Raw genomic sequence first — 19228 nt, 5'->3', positions numbered from 1 at the left:
ACAGATTTACAGGTATGTGATAACTGAGAAAGGGCAAATACAAAAGCAGTATGTACTAGGAGCTAGCTAGCTAGGGCTCAGGAGATAGAAGAGGCAATTTTCATGAAGGCTGAGGAGGAAAGCAAAAAATGATAGTAGTTAATCTAGAGACCCAAAAAGTATGAAAAAAAAATCTGTATATATACTCTTGGACTTTCTATGTTTTCCAATCTGAAGCAAGGATCACTACATGGGTAGTGACCAAATTAAAGCTTTTTGTATTACTGAAGAAGCTGAAAGGGTTTGAGAAACACTTGCCTACTCTCAGTCTTACTGAGAAAATGAAATGGTTCTAAACAATAATACAGGAGGAAGCAAGAGAAAAGGTTATTTATGAGAGGTTTGAAGATCTAGTAAGTACTAAGATGCTGAATGGAAAAATATACTTTGGAAAAGACAAGAGACTTCACATAAGTGCAAATATATTGTAGGTATAAGACTCAGTGTATGGTGCAGTAACTCATATTATTAAATTACCAAAATATAAAGGCAATTGAAAGAAGGAAATCTTATCTTTAAGAGGTGAGAGAACTTGTGGTACTGTTAATTCCCTTTTAAGGGTACAGAATTTGGGGATCTTTGGAATAGATTTTTATACTGTTGGTATAATTTAGTCATCTTTTTAAAAAAACAGATTTGTTGCGATCACACAGTCTTCTTTGTGTTAATACCCCTCCCTAAATTACATAATATAGGCTTCCAAAACTCAGCTTTGCTAAGATGTAATAATGTATACAATGATTGGGGTAAAAGGAATAGGAATGCAGAGAAGGTAAGAATACTTGAATAAAGATTTGAAGGAAGTGAGGGAGCAAACCATGAAGATGATTGTAGTTAATCTAGATATCTGGAAAAAAGTGTTTTAGATCAAATAGCTGGGACACAGGCACTGAAGCAGGATTGCCCATGAATATATTTATTTATTCAAGGAACATCAAGGAGGCCAGTAGAAATGGAGTAGAGTAAAGCCAGAGAGCTAGATATGAGATCTAGCAATAGGGGAGCTAAACTGTACAGGATCTCATGGGCCTGTGAAAGACACTGGCTTTTATTCCTACTGAAGTGGTAAGCTATATGATTTGAAAAATGAATATTTAAGTATTATTTAAATATATGTATATGTGTGTATATATATATATATATATATACACACACACACACATACATACACACACACAGATATACCCATATATGATACATATGAATAGCAATGGAATTTGGCCTAGCAGTTAGTAATAAAAATGTCAAGTGGTATCTGAATCTTAGCTGGCTAGATAAATCTAGTCAATATGTAATACAATATCTTACAGTATATAATAAATATTTGTGGGATAAATGGACAGTGTATTTACCCTGAAAAGGAAAAATGAGTTTATGAAGTTGAGTTCTTATAAAATTAGAGGTAATGTATTAAGAATATAATAACTTATCCTAAGATGTCTTTTTTCTAAGATTTCAGGGCATTCTTAGAAATATTATCAAGTAGATTTCCCTACTTCTTATATATATTTGGCAAGATAAATAGAAAAGCCTTCTAAAATCATTCTGAAACTTTTTCTTTTGTTTGAAATAAACATAGTTGACAGTCTATATATATTAAGCCTAGCTTAAATTTTCCTGGGTTCTAGTTTTAAAAACATGTTTATTATGATTCATATTCAAACTAGCTTTACTTTATTTTTATCAATTAAAATCCTTTATATAATTTTCATCTCCAAGCCTGGTTTATTTTTTCCCAAAACTTAGAGCCCTGGGCTTTGACTGTGAATGAAGAATTTTAATTTTAAAAGTGACAAATACACTTCTCTGACAGAAAAAGTGAATGTACTTTCTTCCTCCCCATAGTCACCACTGTAGTTTCTAAATAAGCCAATCCACTCATTTTGACTGCCAGACAGTCCTTGTTTTAAAACTATTTTGGTGATAAATAATGCTATGGACAGCAAAACTAAACAGTTCTTCTTTAGTATTAGCACTTTTGCTGCCTGATAGAACTGTACAAGAACATTAATTTTTGCATAAAATGATGGGCAGCTAGTTCCTTCAAACACTGTAACACGACTTCCTATTGGAATGAAAGGAAATTAACTTCTGCTTTTATAGACAACTGAAAATATTTCTGGTATTATATCATGCAATTATTTCTTAGAAAAAATATGAATTCTGAAGTCATATAGTACTAAAAGCATTGCCTTACATGGCAAAGAAACTTGCCCTTTTCTATGAGCCTAATTATTGACAGATGAAATTCAAAATTAAAATACACCAAAAAAAATCACTATTTGTGCTAGCATATGAGAATTAAACTAAAGCCATATGATTTAGCAAATTTCATTCCTCTGATATTTGCAATGATAACTTTGTGTAAAGCAAAAACCTTTGTGTAAATCTATATTAAGCTATGTAAATATGAAGTATGAGAGATCAATTTTAATTAGAAGTATTTGACTTCTGTTTATTTTTTAAAATCAGGGTAGTAATTAAACATGGGAAAGAAGAGCAGAAAACCTGGTCACTCGGTTTAGCAGTTTGTTCTCAGATTGAAAAAATAACAAAGAAATCTTGAGCGTTAAGAATTTCAAATGAGGCTGCTAGACAGAGAAGACAGACCAAATTAGCTTACCACTTGAACCATTTTGAGATATCTGGCATATCTTGGATCCTTGGCTACAGTTAAGATATTTTCTGCTGTTACTTCACTTTCCTGTAGTCCATGGTCTTGTAAACTGTTCTGCTGTAGAGAGTATTACGTGTAAATCTTTAGACAATTCACAAAAGGGGTCCATCATGCTACTTAAAAGGGATGTTTCTTTTTATAATTCTAAAGCAGTAAATACAGAAAAAAGAATATTTCTAAATTTAAATACCAGTAATTTAATCATGGGATATATATTTACAAATACTTAAAATATGATTTTAAAAGAAGCTACACTTAATAGCAACAGTATATACTGTCCCCTTAAAAATGCAAATCTATTCATGACATTAAAAAATATTGGAATTTTGCTTTACTTATCTCCAGAGTGTTAATATAAAATATGAATTATAGGTGGGCATGTTATTTAGAACTTTTAATAAAACTTATAAAACTATTTGGTTTGTCAATTGTTCAACTCCAATTGATTGTGAATTGATTTTCTAGGTTTATACCATCTATAAAACTGTGACTTCTTTATTAAATAGTCTTATTCTAAGTAGATATGGTTATTCTTATATCTTAGAAAGCAATGCCTGAAGAAATTATGGATGAGAAGCCTATTTCTCACAGAAAATTATCTGCTTTTATATATTTCAGTCACTGATTATACCATTACTACTGGTAACATTTTCTGTAGAGTAAGATTAAATGTTAAATATTACCTACAATGAAGAATACCTGGGCTTGGTCTTTTTAGAAAAAAATGCTTTTATCATATATACAGTTCTCATTCCACATAGAGTTCTCACTCTGCATGGTAACATATTAACTAAAACTTGTCCATATGGGAACTCTGTTCTCACTTAAGTGCAAAGCTAAGACTGTCTGTACACAGATCGTGATTTTTCTATGAACCTAACCATTTAGAGAGCTTTCTTTTGTGAATTCTCATTCATTATCTGTATAATAGCATTAAGAGGAATTTTCTTAACAGAATGACATCAGTTGAATGTCTACATTGTATGCTGTAATGTAGATAAATCAAGAAAGATCTTTAAATAGCCATAGTTTTGAAAATATGAATATGAATGTGAATTATATGCTAAGGTTTTTCCTTAGATAATTCAAATGTAAATTAAACCTGTGTAAAACTCTGAAGCAAATAAAGCATCCAAAAATCCTTTAGAATTTATATAAGACACTGTTAAGTGTACAAAAGAGAGCAAACACACATATATTCATCTGTAAAATACAAATAGTTCAAAACATTTAAATAAAAAAATTTAACCAAGACCCAAGCATATATTAAAAAAAAAAACATATGGACAGTAAACTCATACAATAGCACAATCAAGCAAATGATAATTACATACAGGTCCAATGGATTTCAAAGGTCAGCCATTAATTTTTGCCTAATAATGATGACCTCAACAAGGTTTAATTATGTCAGGTCTTACACCTTTGCTATTTGAATGACCCATTAAATTCTCTATCATATTCCTCAAATGTCTTTCATTTTATTCTCAAATTAATCTCAATCTGCACAATTGTTCTATTGTGAGTAATGATAAAATCTAAGCCATGAAATTAAAATTGCAGAAAAAATCAGTATGCAAACCTTAGGTCTTTGACTCATATATAGATTAGAGACTACAATGAATGGATGACTTTTAGAAAGCACATGATTATCCTTTATCTGATAAGAGAGTTGACTGTAATGACAATTCAAATTCTGTGTTGAGCAACACTTAAGTCCATTTCAAAATATTTTACACAAAATATAATAACAATGGAGAAGAAATAAGGAGATGATTTGAATATTGAGAACATTCTTAAGTTACTTTATTAAACTAATCAACACACTTTACCACAATTTTTTAAATTCAGAAAAAAATTTCAAAAATCCTCCAAATGAATTAATGTACAATTTTTAAACAAGATAGAGTAAGAGATATAGCAGTTCATTCCAAATTTTAGAAAATTCAGCTATGATTATTCTTAATTAACTTCTTGAAACTCTAAATAGGCAGAAGTAATACAACTATACACGTTTGAAAAATACATCATAGCTGGCATTTATAATAACACCTGAAAAAAAATCAATATAAAGTTTAACTCTTCTATACATCTGGATTTTTTCCTGTATATACATCCCAGTGATCATCAGAATGGAATTTGCTATATTAATTAAACGAAAATTAAATTTTCTAATATCCTGTTGTTAAATCAATGGTCATCTTATTCAGTCCCTAAATGCATACTATTTAAATATATGGCTTTCCCACAAAGCCTTGCCCCATACATAACGCATGCTTAATATTTGACACAGGTGCATAAGACAGTGGAGAATAGCAGATAAAAGCTAGGATTGTTGGCCCCAAATGATCTGGGTTAAAATTCCAGCTCTTAGACTTATTGTGTGACTTTCAACAGGTTATTTAATCTCTGTGTACCTCATTTGATAAACTGCAAAGTAGAATTGATAATGCAATACTTATTTCATAGGTCCGTGTGAAGAGTAAATGAGTCAATTTATGAAAAGCACTTAGAAGAAAAGCACTTAAAGAGATGCCTGGCACAAAATAGAAACCCTTTATGTTTTAGCCATAATCATCATCACCTTCACCATCACCATCATCATTAACATGATCATGATCTAAAAAATACCCTGTGAAAAGTCCTCCAGGTATAAATGCAGGATTCCATATAGATAGGGAGTCTACTTGTTCAGCATTACCTGGTAGACAACCATTTTAATGATTATTTTATTCTGAATTTTAACTCAGGTACACAAGAGGTGTACCTCTCTTGAGGTACACAAGAGATTGTTCTAAAATAAGATTTTTTTTGAAATAAAAATCAAATTTTAATTTAAATTTATACAGAGCATAAGTGAACATTAAGACATAAGAACCAAATATAACCAAATGTATAGTGAAGCCTTTATTAGGAGGCTGACTTGAACAAATCCAACCCAAAAACACATTTTTTAGACAACTGAAACTTCTTAGATTAGTATCTCTCAAATTTTAAGAGCCTAGAAATCACCTATGGATCTTATTAAATTGTGCATTCTGACTCAGTAGATCTGGAGTGGAGTCTGAGATTTTTCGTTCTTATTAAGCCCATAGGTGATGCCCAGGCTGCTGGTCCCTGGAGCCTATTTTGAGTAACAAGGGGTTAGAAGATAGGAGAGAATTACCATTAATTTACTGTATGTGATAAAGGCATTGTGGCTATACAAGAAAATGTGAGACCTTTTCAGAGACGCTCAAGGAATAACACAGGGGTTAATAAACTGTAATTCACTTCAGTAAGTGACAAAAAGATAGTTAAAGCAATTGCAACAAAATCTTAACTGGTAAATTCAGGTATTGGAATATTCACTGTACTACTGTCTTTGTGTATGTTTAAATGTTTTTAATAGTAAAACTTTAAAAAAAGTAAATTTCTCATGAGAGTTTATAAAAATTTCCATAGTCACTTGAAGAAAATAATTATACTCAAAGATTTTTTTCTACTGCCATATAGGCCAATTTCCCTTTTTATAACAAAGAAAATATTAACTTAAAAAAGCTTCTCAAAAAATATCAAACAAGTAACATTTTTTTCAAACTCCATTTTCTATGTTAAGGTTTTAAAATATTACTATTCAAAGTTTTACATTTTTATTTGACTTCTTTCTTCAAATCTGCTGCTTAGTCTATTTCTCCAAACAAGATCTGCTCATTTCTTGGAAATTAAATACTTACCTGTGATTGCTCTAAAGAGGTTTCAGAATATGAATCATTTGCCATTCTGGGGGCACTAACAGGAGATACTTCAAATGTGACATCATCAAGGCCTGGGATAGATGACAACTAGGAGAAGAAAATATTAATTTTGGCATATGAAGATAATATTAGGTGATTAAATGTAAGTTTTTAGGTGTTTGTGTTTTAAATAATTGTAATATATTAAGTTTTAATTCTATAGGAATAGGTTTATAAAATCTCACCTTTGGAGTCTGGAATTCTCCATGCCAAAAACTATTCAAAGTGACAGGCATTTGTAAATAAAGTATTTTTTGAAGAATTTATCATTAATTTAATTTAGCATATAACCATTTTTTTGCCCAGAAATTTTTAAAATATAAGGAATCCTAACGTAGGGATGAGAGCACTAGCTTCAGAGTCAAATTCTGTAGATTTATGTTATGAACTATGTGAATTTGTAAAAATCTCCCTAAGCCTTTTAATTTTCTTACCTGTAAAGCAGGGATGAGAAAAGTAACCTTGCCGTTATTATAAACAGATTTTTATTAGAAATTCTTTGTAAAAAAAGTGCTTTGTAGCATACTTTGAATTATCTGAGAAATGACAAAACTCTTCTTCACGACTTCATGTCTAACACAGCTCATTCTTTTTTCTTTCTTAAATATTTATCACTGAATGTTACTAAAATGTGTTATTTTAACACATAAAAATAGGCATATTGCTAGTGGCTAAGAATTTCAGTATGGATTTGCAACAACCATGCAAACCTTCTTTTCTGATTTCATTCTGATTTCAATGGTACATATTTGTCAAATGATTGGCTAATGTCGGGGATTAACTCTATGGCCATGGAAGTAATTTAAGGTAAACTTGCTAATATGGTAACTTAACTTGTCACTTTGGACTAATTAAACATTAAAATAAGACATGTTCATAACAAAGAATAATGAAAAAAACTAATGATAGTAAGATCTGAAGCAGAGATATCCATTGAGAACTGTTGAGTAAAGACAGTACTTAGCACAGTGGCTATGACCTAAATAGTTTCAAGTGAGTATGGCTGCTAGGAAGTATTATGAACATGTTCAAAGCCAGTATCCTAAATCTTCTAAGCTTGAGAAATATTCTGCGAGAATTATAATGGCGAAGGTCCATAAGAAGAGGTATAAATTAGACATTCTGATCCTTATTTTACTGCCTCACAATATTTTAAGATACTTTTTTTCAATAAAAACATAAAGTCGCAAAAATATAAGTGTTTCCATTATTTTATAAGTAGGAAACATATACAGATCTGCAAGCTTTCAAATAAAAATATCTTTCCATTTTTCCTAGTTATCTTTTGTAATTTCTGACATCACAACTGGCATTTCTTCATTAGCATTTAATATATTTGCAAATGAAAAATAGCCAATATTTCTCCAAATTTTTCTCTGGAGATATCTAAAGTTTTATATAATTTTTACTATGTTACAAATGATAACTATTGAGATAATTGTGAAGTTTCCATCAAATTAAGTGAACTATACAACAGTTCAATTTGTTAACATGTGACATTACGCTTCTCACTAGTACAATGAAACAAATTAAATTCATCTGTATCAAACAGACTCAGTTAATTGTTATAATGAACATTATGCCCTCTGTAATTAATGAATTTTTTAAAAAGCACTGTATCCCCTTAATGGATGGAAAAGCTAAAATGATTTTATTCCTAAAGTTAATTAAGTATGACTGAGAAAGTTGATATATGTAAAGCAATGTTTGCATTATAATTATTCAGAAATACAAACCTTTGCATCTAAAATATTGAGAGTTGTTTCAATTTGTTGGATACGAAGAGAAAGTTCTGCCAATTTCTGGAAAAGAAAGATTAAAACAAATAAAAAAAGGATGATGAAAACAATCAGTTAACAAGGATAACAAAGGGCAGATTTGCAAATAATAAGTGGCTTGAATATTTGTCATTTTCTTTTCTTTTTTTTTTTTTTAAAGATTTATTTATTTATACAGCACTGGGTACAGTCAGAAGTGCAGGAGGGTGAGAGAATTCACCAGAACCAGAGTGGAGAGCAGAATAGGCAGACTGATGAAGTACACTGCTGAGGGAAGCAGCAGGCGCGGCAGGAAAGGTCTGTGCGCCATGTGGGACCCTTGCTGGCGGCCGGGGATTGAACCAGCGCTACAGAGGCTGTGGGCAGCTTTGCAGCCCAGCGCTCAACAGCTGCGCCACCAGGGGAGGCCCATTTGTAATTTTCTAATATATTATTCTCTTATTTCAGAAGTAAGAATGGGAACTCAGGTATTCTATTACCTTCACTAGCATGCTTCATGATTATTTTATACCAATATTGTCTTATATATCTATTGTACAAATTATATTCATAGTTAAGAAAAAGTTACACTTTTAGCCTTATCAAATTTATTATCAGAATCATAATCAATCATTGGCACCAAAATATAAACTCTTCCCAGAACAGTTTTTTGTCTAATGCCATATCTGCAGTACTTGATACTTAATGGAACCTAATCGTTTGTTGATGAATAAAGGAATTCTTTGTAGAAAATAAGAATAAAAATCATCCCAGACAGCATGGAACAGGATTGTCTTATAAATTACTTGAACACATAAGCACATATAATTAGTTCAAATTCAAACCTTTCAAGCTTGAGAAGTAAAAGGGGATGAAATTAGATAATAAGTAGTTCATGTTGAGAACTAAAACACAGGGAAAAAATAAGAGTACTAAAAAAGCAAAAGGAATCAACCTACTATCAAAATCTAAGATAAACCAGAACCACCAAGAGCTTGCCATGCTCTACTTACTCTACAGAATTATCTACATATATATATACACCTACACAAATAAAAGCAACATCATAAAGTAAGGCCTATGAGAACATTTATTTAGAACTCTCTAATCCTAAACAATATTACTCTCAGTGACACAGTCTGAAAGCAGTTGGCCAGTTTAGTTGGCAGATGTGCAGTATTCTGTCTGCTTTCTGGGATATTATCAAGATGTTGAATAACTCATAAGCAGAATTTTAACACTTCAAGAGACAGTTGTTTTGCCCAGATTTGGAGGGAAAAAACTGAGCCACTGCAGAGTAGTTAGCACTTTGTCACAAGACACTTATTTTTAAGATGAGCAACATGATAGCTACAAAGATTTTGAAATAAAATATCGGAATCTAGTTTTAATGGCATTCGAAGCTAAGTTTAACCTTGACTTGTAGGATTTGTTCACATAAAGTTTTTATGTAAACATACAGATTTATAAAAAAAGGGATGTGGGCCTCCCTGGTGGTGCAAGGGGTTAAGAGGCAGCACTATAAAGCTATTCGCAGCCACTGCAGCACGACTTCAATACCTGGCCAGGGAGGTGACCCACATGGCACAGCAGACCTCTCCTATCTCGCCCGCTGCTCCCCTCAGCAGTGTATTTCAGTAGATCTGCCTGTTCTGTTCCCCACTATCTCTGGTGAATCCTCTTACTCCCCACACCTCTGGCCTGTACCCCAGTTCTTGTATGCATAAATAAATAAATCTAAATAGGGATGAATTCCTTTCCAAATTATAGGTGTTTCCTGAACATGGAAATTAAATTGTGTTAAATATAATCAGTCTTTCAACTCACTAGAGAAGCTAAAGTAATTGCAGAAATCCTACAGAAAATTAATTTGTGAAGTGAGTAATTTCTAACTTAATTAAAAAAAGGAATACTTTGGTTTGATTAAGTGAACATGGAAAAAGAAACAGAAAGACATTAAAAATTAATTTTTCATATACTTACATAAATGTGTACTTTTATGTAACAGTCACCAACATAAACACTTGGGAATTTACTTTACTATGCTACACTGTATATGCAACATATTAATTGAAATATCACAAGAAATCTATAAGGTAGGAACAATTATTATGATACTTTTGAAGATAAGAAAACTGAGTCTTCATAAAAATAAAATAATGTGAACACAAGTAACTCCAACTCCAGATATATTTTTGAAGGAATTGTTTTGAAAGAATTTTACATTGTTAAAATATGTTGCCAGGGATTACTTGTAATGATGATGCGAATCGATGTAGGCACATCAACTGTAACAAAAGTACTACTGGGGGGAGGGTGGGGTGTTACGGGAACTCTGAGCTTTCTGCTCCGTTTTGCTCTGAACCTAAAACTATTCTAAAAAAGAAAGCTTATTAATTTTTTAAAAATGACAGAAAATTCCCAGTATTGCATAGATACAATTTTTGTTATTCAAAGGGATTAAATGATTGATCCATTTCTCACTAAGATACTATTATCCTAAAATACTAGGAATCAAATTTTTCTAATCAAATTTCCTAAAATAGATGCTGTTTATCTGGAATTATTTTAAAAATTGGTATTAAAATGTTTATAGGGTTAGATCATAAAACTAAATTGTCCTTAAATGGGCCCTCAATGATTCACACAGGATAGGCCAAGTACCAAAGTACAAATCTTAGTAAATAAGGGATTAAGGATGAAAATGTTTATTTGGAAAACTACTTGTTGAGAGGGAAGATTAAAGAGGCTTAGAGGAAATTATTTATACTTCCTAGAGCAGTTATTCATTCTCTCTGGATCTGATTAGTTTGATACGTCAATCTTTCGCTTTGGCACTCATTTTTACCTTCTCATCTACTGCTATCAAATCCTCACTAATATGAAATGTTTTGTAAAGATTACATAAATAATTTATTCATGCAAGACATGAAGGATACTGAAATAAACATCAATATATTTTAATTTATAATAATTTATCTGAATAGCCTTGATATCTAAACCAATACAAAGCATAATGAAATAAAAACAATTGCAATTTAATAATAAAGACCTGTGATTTCTACTGGTAACCAAGTCATAGGTCCTAATTCTACTTGATTTTCATTTACTAAACTCACAAAGAATATGTGAAATTTAGTGGTAAATAAAAATAAAAAGAGTTTTTCCCATTCAAGTTTATGTTTTTGAAAATAAATGTTATTTTCAAAATCTGATCAACAGGGTTTTCCTTCTGGCTAGGCAAGATCTTTGTTGTGGACAAATATTGTTATTTTACTATCCATGGAGGTATTATCTGTCGTTTCTGGAGTTGGTTTTTAATATCTTAAAATATTAGATGTGTTACTTGGGTCATCTAACAAAGTTTTGCTAAAGCACATATTACTGTATCAATTTTGAGTTCTTCTAAAGCATATAATTAGTTTTCTGTAATTCTATATATTTTATGCAATTGAAAACATTCACTTTGTTTACTAGAATGCCAAAAAGTCCATGGCACAATTAAGAGCTTCTGCTTTTCAAAGATAACTTAGCATAATAAATGTTTTTGAGTCTGTAGTCTGTTCAATATAGAATGTTTAACAGACTCTGATTTCTATTCACTAAATGCCACTAGCACTCCCCACTTGTATCAACTAAAAATATCTCTAGATATTGCCAAATGTCCCCTGCTTGAGAACCTCTGCTCTGAATTATAGATGACTATGGATATAAGTTACAGGAATAACTGTCCCTTTCTCTGAAAGGTTTAGCAGAGAGGCAATGGAAAGAGAATAGTCTCACCCATACAGTTAACCATCCTCTTTATAAGGATAAAAAAAAACCTAACAAAACTTGGTTAGGGACAATAGGTGAATTTATAAGGTACCTGGAATTTATCAGACATGCTGAAAATGTATTGATTTATCACTCATCTATTTCTAAGGTAATGCATTTTATTAAAGTGAAAATAAGACAAAAGGAAGAAATGCGGAGTTAATGGTGAAACATGGAAACAAAAATAAAAGTGTAGTTTTTCAAGGTTGTAAATGCTCCAGTTTATATCCAATTCTCTAAGAGTAACAGTATTTTTAAATAATGGTGCTCTTGGTATATCACATTGGGTTGTGTATGCCCTAGAAGCCAGAAATGGAAGCAATCAATGGTTTTATTAAACTTCACCTGACATTTAAGGCCAGCAGTTGTAAAAACTGTAAAAGCAGTTGTAAAAGTTACAGCAGTAAATAGGGTTTTAAGCAAAAACATTAGCTGGTAGTAGTTTAAGTCCAATAATGGGCTTAAAAATTAGATGGAGAGGGCCTCCCCGGTGGCGCAGCAGCTGAGCGCTGGGTTGCGAAGCTGCCCGCAGCCTCTGACCTCTCCTGCCCTCTGACCTCCCCTCCTCTAACCTCTCTTGCCCACAGCCGCAGTCCTCTCTTGCCGCCCGCTGCTCCCCTCAGCAGTGTACTTCGTTCCTTCTGCCTGCTCTGTTCCCCGCTCTGGCTCTGGTGAATTCTCTCATCCTCCCGCGCTTCTGACTGTACCCAGTGCTTGTATAAATAAATAAATCTTAAAAAAAAATTAGATGGAGAATATAACTAAGCACAGTAAATTTTTTTAGATTATGTGAGAATTCTCAGCATTTTTGTCAATACTTAAAAGATTTTAGAAAAAAAGAAAGTTTTAGGATTTTAAAATTTTTTTTTAACAACCCAGTTAAAATTTAGCTTGTTACAAGTCTGAGTAAAAACAACACATCTGACTGCCCTGTTTACAGAATACCTTTGACTTTAAAATTAATTATAAGGTGAAACCGCAACTCAATTTTATCTGTAATGTGCATAGAATTTGCACTGTGGTGCCTCTATCCCCTTCCTTTTAAATTTACAATCCCACTGGATCACCATTAAGATTTTGCCAAGAAAGGCCGGAATAGAAATGCTTACTGAGGAGTTGTGAAGGAAGAAGTGATCCGAGTACTTTATAACTTTGGTCTGACTCATCTACTTTCTTTTATCTTCTAAACTTTCCCTTGTCCTGGTTCCAGTCATTAGAAGAGTTATAAAGTAACCTAGTATCCCCAAAAAAAGTTTTTAAAAAGTTAAATTCTTCACAGAATACACTGTTGAACTTTTTATTAGAGAACTCTAAAGGCAGTATTAGTGATGAAGAAAGAGTCTCAGCTATTTGTTTCAAATGCATTTTGGGATTGAGTGTAGTTGTGACTGAAGTCATTACAGTTTGGATCTGTTTAAAACAAGGATTATGAAAAACAAACAAACATAAAAAAATTGCATTTCCCCCTAATTCACTTCCAGGTCAAAAAAAATAACAGCAGAGGCTCATTTTTTGTTGAGGGAAACTCTTTTTGGTTCTCATTTAAAGTTTTAACTAAATAAGGACTACAGATCTGCTAGGTGCTATTAACAAATTACAACCCACTTCAAAAACCACATTGACCTTAATGGGGAGAAAACAGCAACTTATGTTTAAGTATATGTTAGATTCCTGGAATTTTTCATATCAAAAAAAAAAAAAAAACATTACGTCAAATGGACATGCTTAGCAAAAAAGACAATCCAAATCTAAAAAATGTTTTGAAATAGCTATAAATAAGACACTGCAACTATTTACAATAGTTAGGCTTTGGAAACAACCCAAATGCCCAAAAATAGATGACTGGATCAAGAAGATGTGGTACATACACACCATGGAATATTACTCAGCATTCAAAAAAGATAAACACATGCAATTTGCAGCAACATGGATGACGCTGGAAGGGATCATGCTCAGCGAAATAAGCCAGAAAGAAAAAGAAAAATACTGGATGGTCTCACTCATAGCAGGAATCTAGAAAACTTAAATAAGGGACCAGGAAAAAGAATAACTATAAGAAAGTAAAAATCAAAATCAACAAACAACTATGAACCAGAAATACTCTATCGGGGGTGGGGGATGGGGAAAGGAGGGATTGGGGTCAAAATAAGGGGGTTGTAATTGTATGGGGAATATAAAAATCAAATTTAAATTAAAAAAAGAAAAAGTAAGAAAATATTAAAAAAAAAAAGACACTGCAGGGCCTCCCAGGTGGCACAGAGGTTAAGTCACAGCACTATCAAGCTATCACCAGCCACTGCAGCTTGAGTTAGTTCTCTGACCCACATGGCGCAGCAGACCTCTCCTGTTTTGTCCACTGCTCCCCTCAGCAGTTTTAGTAGATCCACCTGTTCTGCTCCCCACTCTTTCTCTGGTGAATCTGCTCACCACCACTCTGCTCACCTCTGGCCTACACTGCAGCTCGTGTATGCATGAATAAATAAATCTTAAAAAAAAAAAAGAAGACACTGCAATGTCTCACTTGAAAACAACATAAACTCTTATTCAGATCAAAAGTGTAATAACAGAGTAGTGAGACATTTTCCCATTTTTACTTAACAGATCAGAGTTGGAATCCCAACTCTCTTACTTTCAGCTATGTGAGTATGAAAAAGTTAGAGAAGTGACTGCAGCTTAAATATTATACACTCAATATATGTTGGATAAATGAATGAATAAATGAATTTACTAAGCAAATGATTTAAACCTTTCTACATTTCAGTTATTTTATGTATGTAAAAGAGAGATAACTAGACTGCTTTCAAAGGACTGGGCTGTGAAAATTAAATGTATGTGAATCACTTAGTATAACGCTGAGGTCAATAAATATTAGTTATTGTTGTCACACCAAGCAAAAAGGCCACAACTGACATTAATATCCAAACTGATAAAATATTATTTGCAAACAGTGAGTTATGTCCAAACCAGATTCCTATCTATTACGGAGAAAAAGTTAATAAACAATCTTTAAATTTCGTGGGTTTCTAGTCAACCATCTTTCTCTTCAAGGAAAAAAAATAGGGACTCAGCAGTGATACAGTCTGAAAAACTGGGGGGAAGTTGAGTGAGGGAAAGAAGATGGAAAAAGATGGAGCCATGAAGCTCTGAGAATTTATCAGCAATCAATGGGTGAGAAAAACAATTATTATTATATTTTATCTAGTTATTAGCCAACAGTAAGCAGTAAACTGCACTCACTCCTCAGGCAGAGAAAACTGTCAGGGATTACAAAGGTGACGAGCTATCCTTAGGGCAGCTCAACCAAGTTGCTTTCATGGGCCTTCCAGACAGCGTAGCAGGTTGAGCACAACGCTGTGAAGCTGTCCTCAGCCTCTGCAACGCAGGTTCGATTCTTGCCCGGCCAGGCAGATTGCCATATGGCGCGGCAGACCTCTCCTGTCTCACCTGCTGCTCCCCTCAGCAGTGCTTTCGGTCTGTCTGCCTGTTCTGCTCCTCACTCTTGTCTCTGGTGAATCCTCTCACCCTCCTGTGCCCTGGCCTGTACCCCAGCTATTTTATAAAATAAACAAACAAACAAATAAATAAATAAATAAATATATAAAAGTTGCTTTCATAAATGTGTTTGCTCGTGGTGGTTTTATTTTTTCTTATTCTGCTAACCATCCAGGAATAGTTTCTCTCCAGATACTTCTCTATCCTATTGTGATATAAAAAGTTAAGGACTAAATTCTCAGTTTACTGCTTTAGTTTTTCCACTGTATATCCCATTTAAAGCAGCAGTGGTACAAGGTGAAATGGAAATTCACCTAATTGTTGAGTCTATTAGATAGTGAACTGAGCTCCTCACTCTATCAATTACTACTTCGTTTACTTTAGTGAGAAGACAGAGAAATTTTGATAGGTAGACAAAAACAGCCAGAATCGTATACAAGTGAAAATAGTTCTCCAGTCTCCATGCAATTTTTATTAACAACACTACTTGCTAAGGCTATGCCTTGTACTTGCATGTAAGACTCCTGTGAATATCTCATTTTATCTTTCCCTCCTTTCTTAAACTCAATTTCAACATCCATGTTTCTCATTTTCCCCCTAATTCTCATTTGGATCTGGTACCTCATATGTAATTGGATACTTAAACCTCACTTCACAAGTCATTCGCAGAGAGTATTTTTATTTGCATAATATTTGATGCCAAAGTTCTGTTTCTAAGCTATCATCTCCTTATCCTTTGATAAAGCAATGTAAATAATTCTAATATAGGGTCTCCCTGGTGGTGCAAGGGGTTAAGCACCACACTATGAAGCAATCCGCAGCCTTGGCAGCACGAGTTCGATCCCCAGACGGCCAGGGAGCAACCCACATGGTGCAGCAGGCCTCTCCTATCTCGCCTGCTGCTCCCCTCAGCAGTGTATTTCAGTCAGTCTGCCTGTTCTACTCCCCACTGTCTCTGGTGAATCCTCTCACCCCCGTGCATCTCTGGCCTGTACCCCAGCTCTTGTATGCATAAATAAACCTTTAAAAAATAATTCTAATATAAACTGAAACAATGTGTACTTAACATGTAAATCTTTGGGATAAGAGAAACATAATTACAAAGTAAAATGTTTTCTACTGAAATTTTGGAATTCCTTTTGTTCTCCTTAAGCACAATAAGCCTTACTGAACAACAGTATTTCACACAGACCATTAGAAGCACTAGGATCGATGGCAGCAGAATCCATGAAGATCCAAAATTTGACAAAACAATTGGGTGACTTATGACACCTGCATATTGTACCTCAGGCTTTAATTCTGGTTGTACTCATCTGCCACCTTCCAAAGTGCAAGTGGATTTCTAAGCTATTCATTAAATCAGTATCATAGGACCTACCTCCTCACAAACTGTAGAAAAGCGGTTGAGGAACTGTACAGTGTGCACCACAAATTGGTTTAGAAATGCCACCGTTCTTTTCTGTTGAATAGCTGGCACCTGTGTTATGTAAAAACAAACATGATTCGAACAGGAGGCTCGTACACCGCGAAGTTCCTCTTAGGTTAATAAGAACGGGGTGTTGTGCTGTGTAATATGAGTTACTTGAAATACTGCGAATAGTAATTAACTTGTTTTCCTCACCGTGGGGGTGGGGTGTCCGAGGACGACAGAAGCTGCGGGAAAGTTTGAGAGTGGGCTCTGGATTCGCAAGTAGGGGCTTTCCCAGCCAGAGGCAACCACACATAGGGGCGCACAGAAAACTTGGAGGCGGAAGAAAAGAGGTGAGATGTCAAGTCGTGACGGGCCGCGGGGCGGGGGGGCCCCCCTTGAGCCCAGATACTCGTGACGCGGGAATCGAGGACGGGGAGAGGTACACCACCCCCTTCAACGTCTGGGCGGGCCCCCCTCACGAGTTGAGCTGTGGGCCTCTTCCTCCCGAGGCGGACAGAACGCAGGCCCAAGGCCAGGGTGCGGGTGGGGCGTGGAGAGATGGGGGGCGCCCTGGGAACCCGGCATCCCTTCCCCATCCTCCTCCCAGCTCGCCGGAAGTCCTGCTCGGTCTTTTACAAACCTTGGTCAGGTCTATGCCTGACCCCATGAGAGGAAGCCCGTCCTCATCCATGTCCTCAGCGGGCGGGGAACCCAGGATTCGCCCACAAACCCTCCCCTTAGGGCCCGCCCAACCCGGTAATAGCGTTGAAACGCCCCCCCACCCCCCTGCCAAGTCCCCGCCTCCTGGTCCCTTCCTGCCGGAAGTAGACGTCGCCGTCGCACGGCATTCTGGGATCGGTAGTTCGCGTCCCGAGTTGTGACGTCAGCCGCGGACGTACAGCGTGGAGCGACCTGGGCGTGGTAGTGATAAACTCTTAGCACGAAAAGGGAGGGGGCAGTTGCGGACGTTTGAGGTCATCCCGGCTTACACCCGCCCTTTATATGCTTACCTAAGTCACTGTTAATTGAAAAGTCAATTTTTTTGGAAATTCGGAAATGTTTTTATTTTTATCGCGTATGCTACTTTTTAATATCATTTTTAATGTTTTTTTTTACATTATTGTTCATTTTTAAACAATATTTGCTTCCCCCCACCCCCTCGGGGGTCGTCCCCATAGAGATTCCTTCACCAATGCACCCGTGCACCATCACCTCAGTCCCTTTTGCTCCTCTCTCCCTCCCTATGACCCCTCTCCCGCCTCCTCCCCTGCAGGATGTCTCTGATTTGTATTTGTCCGTTTTTGCTTTGTTGTGTATTGTACTGTACCCCTATGTTTATTGCAGCACTATTTACAATAGGTAAAACCTGGAAACAACCCAAATGCCCAAAAATAGATGACTGGATCAAGGTGTGGCATATATACACAATGGCATATTATTCAGCAATCAAAAAAAATAAAGTCATGCCATTCGCAGCAATGTGGATGGAACTAGAAGGAATTATGCTCAGTGAAATAAGCCGGAAGGAAAAAGAAAAATATCAGTTGGTTTTACCTATAGCAAGAATAATAGGGGAACCAAATAAGACATCAGTGTAAAAAAAGAAAAGTCCATTTTTAATCCTAAATTCCAGATAGTCTGCTAGACCCTTTGAGGAATATAATGATTGAATTAGACTGAGCCATTTGCCTTCTGAGAGGTTTATACCTGGAATAGGGTGATAGAATTTGTTTCCAAATGACTTTAAACCATGAAATAAAATGTCAAGTGCTACAGGGGAGGCAAAAAACACTGGAGATGATGTCCACTTAGATCAAGAAAAAGGCACGACAGAAATCCGGGATAACTATGCATCTGGGATTTGAAGCTCTTGGTTCAGGTTGTGGCTGCAGCTTTGAGTTTATCTAGGCCAAATCATCTCATCAAAAGTTAAGGCCCCTCTGTTAAGTGCTCAACAAAATGTTCAGTAGTGAAGCAGAGAACAATCTCCGCCTTCAAGGAGGTTATAATTTAGGGCAGACATGGAGAATCCAGACGTGCCATGCTCTAGAGGTGCAAGCATTGAACCTTAGGTGCGCACACTCACGCAAGCTGCAAAGGGCTATGGTGCCATAGATAAAAGGTGCCTTTAAATCTTCCGGGAAAATCAGAGAAGTTAGCTTTTAAACAGAAACTATAATGGAGTTAGCCAGGCACAGATTTAGGGATGAAGCCATTATCATTTTTATAGAGTGAAGGTATTTTATCTTGAATCCACTAAGAT

At 34.9% G+C, this 19228-nt stretch overlaps 1 protein-coding gene across 2 annotated transcripts in view; it reads right to left on the bottom strand.

The window, feature by feature from the left end:
- Positions 1-17765, bottom strand: part of WASHC3 (WASH complex subunit 3) — a 42096-nt gene extending 24331 nt beyond the window's left edge. The window contains exons 1-5 of one of the 2 annotated variants that reach the window (XM_037513774.2): positions 17606-17765; positions 16933-17031; positions 8226-8291; positions 6430-6537; positions 2663-2773 (exon numbers count right to left, since the gene is read on the bottom strand). In XM_037513774.2, coding sequence (XP_037369671.1) covers positions 2663-2773; positions 6430-6537; positions 8226-8291; positions 16933-17031; positions 17606-17656 — 435 coding nt within the window. In that variant the 5' untranslated portion in view covers positions 17657-17765. Of the gene's footprint in view, positions 1-2662; positions 2774-6429; positions 6538-8225; positions 8292-13171; positions 13292-16932; positions 17032-17605 lie in introns of those variants that run through there. The other variant, XM_037513775.2, reaches the window with a different exon arrangement.
- Positions 17766-19228: the final 1463 nt, after the last annotated feature.

Source organism: Talpa occidentalis, unplaced genomic scaffold, assembly GCF_014898055.3.
Source record: "Talpa occidentalis isolate TD23 unplaced genomic scaffold, MPIMG_talOcc4v2.1 talOcc4.16, whole genome shotgun sequence".
NCBI lineage: Eukaryota > Metazoa > Chordata > Mammalia > Eulipotyphla > Talpidae > Talpa > Talpa occidentalis.
The sequence above is the reverse complement of the archived record's forward strand: the minus strand, read 5'-3'. Positions and strand labels throughout refer to the sequence as shown.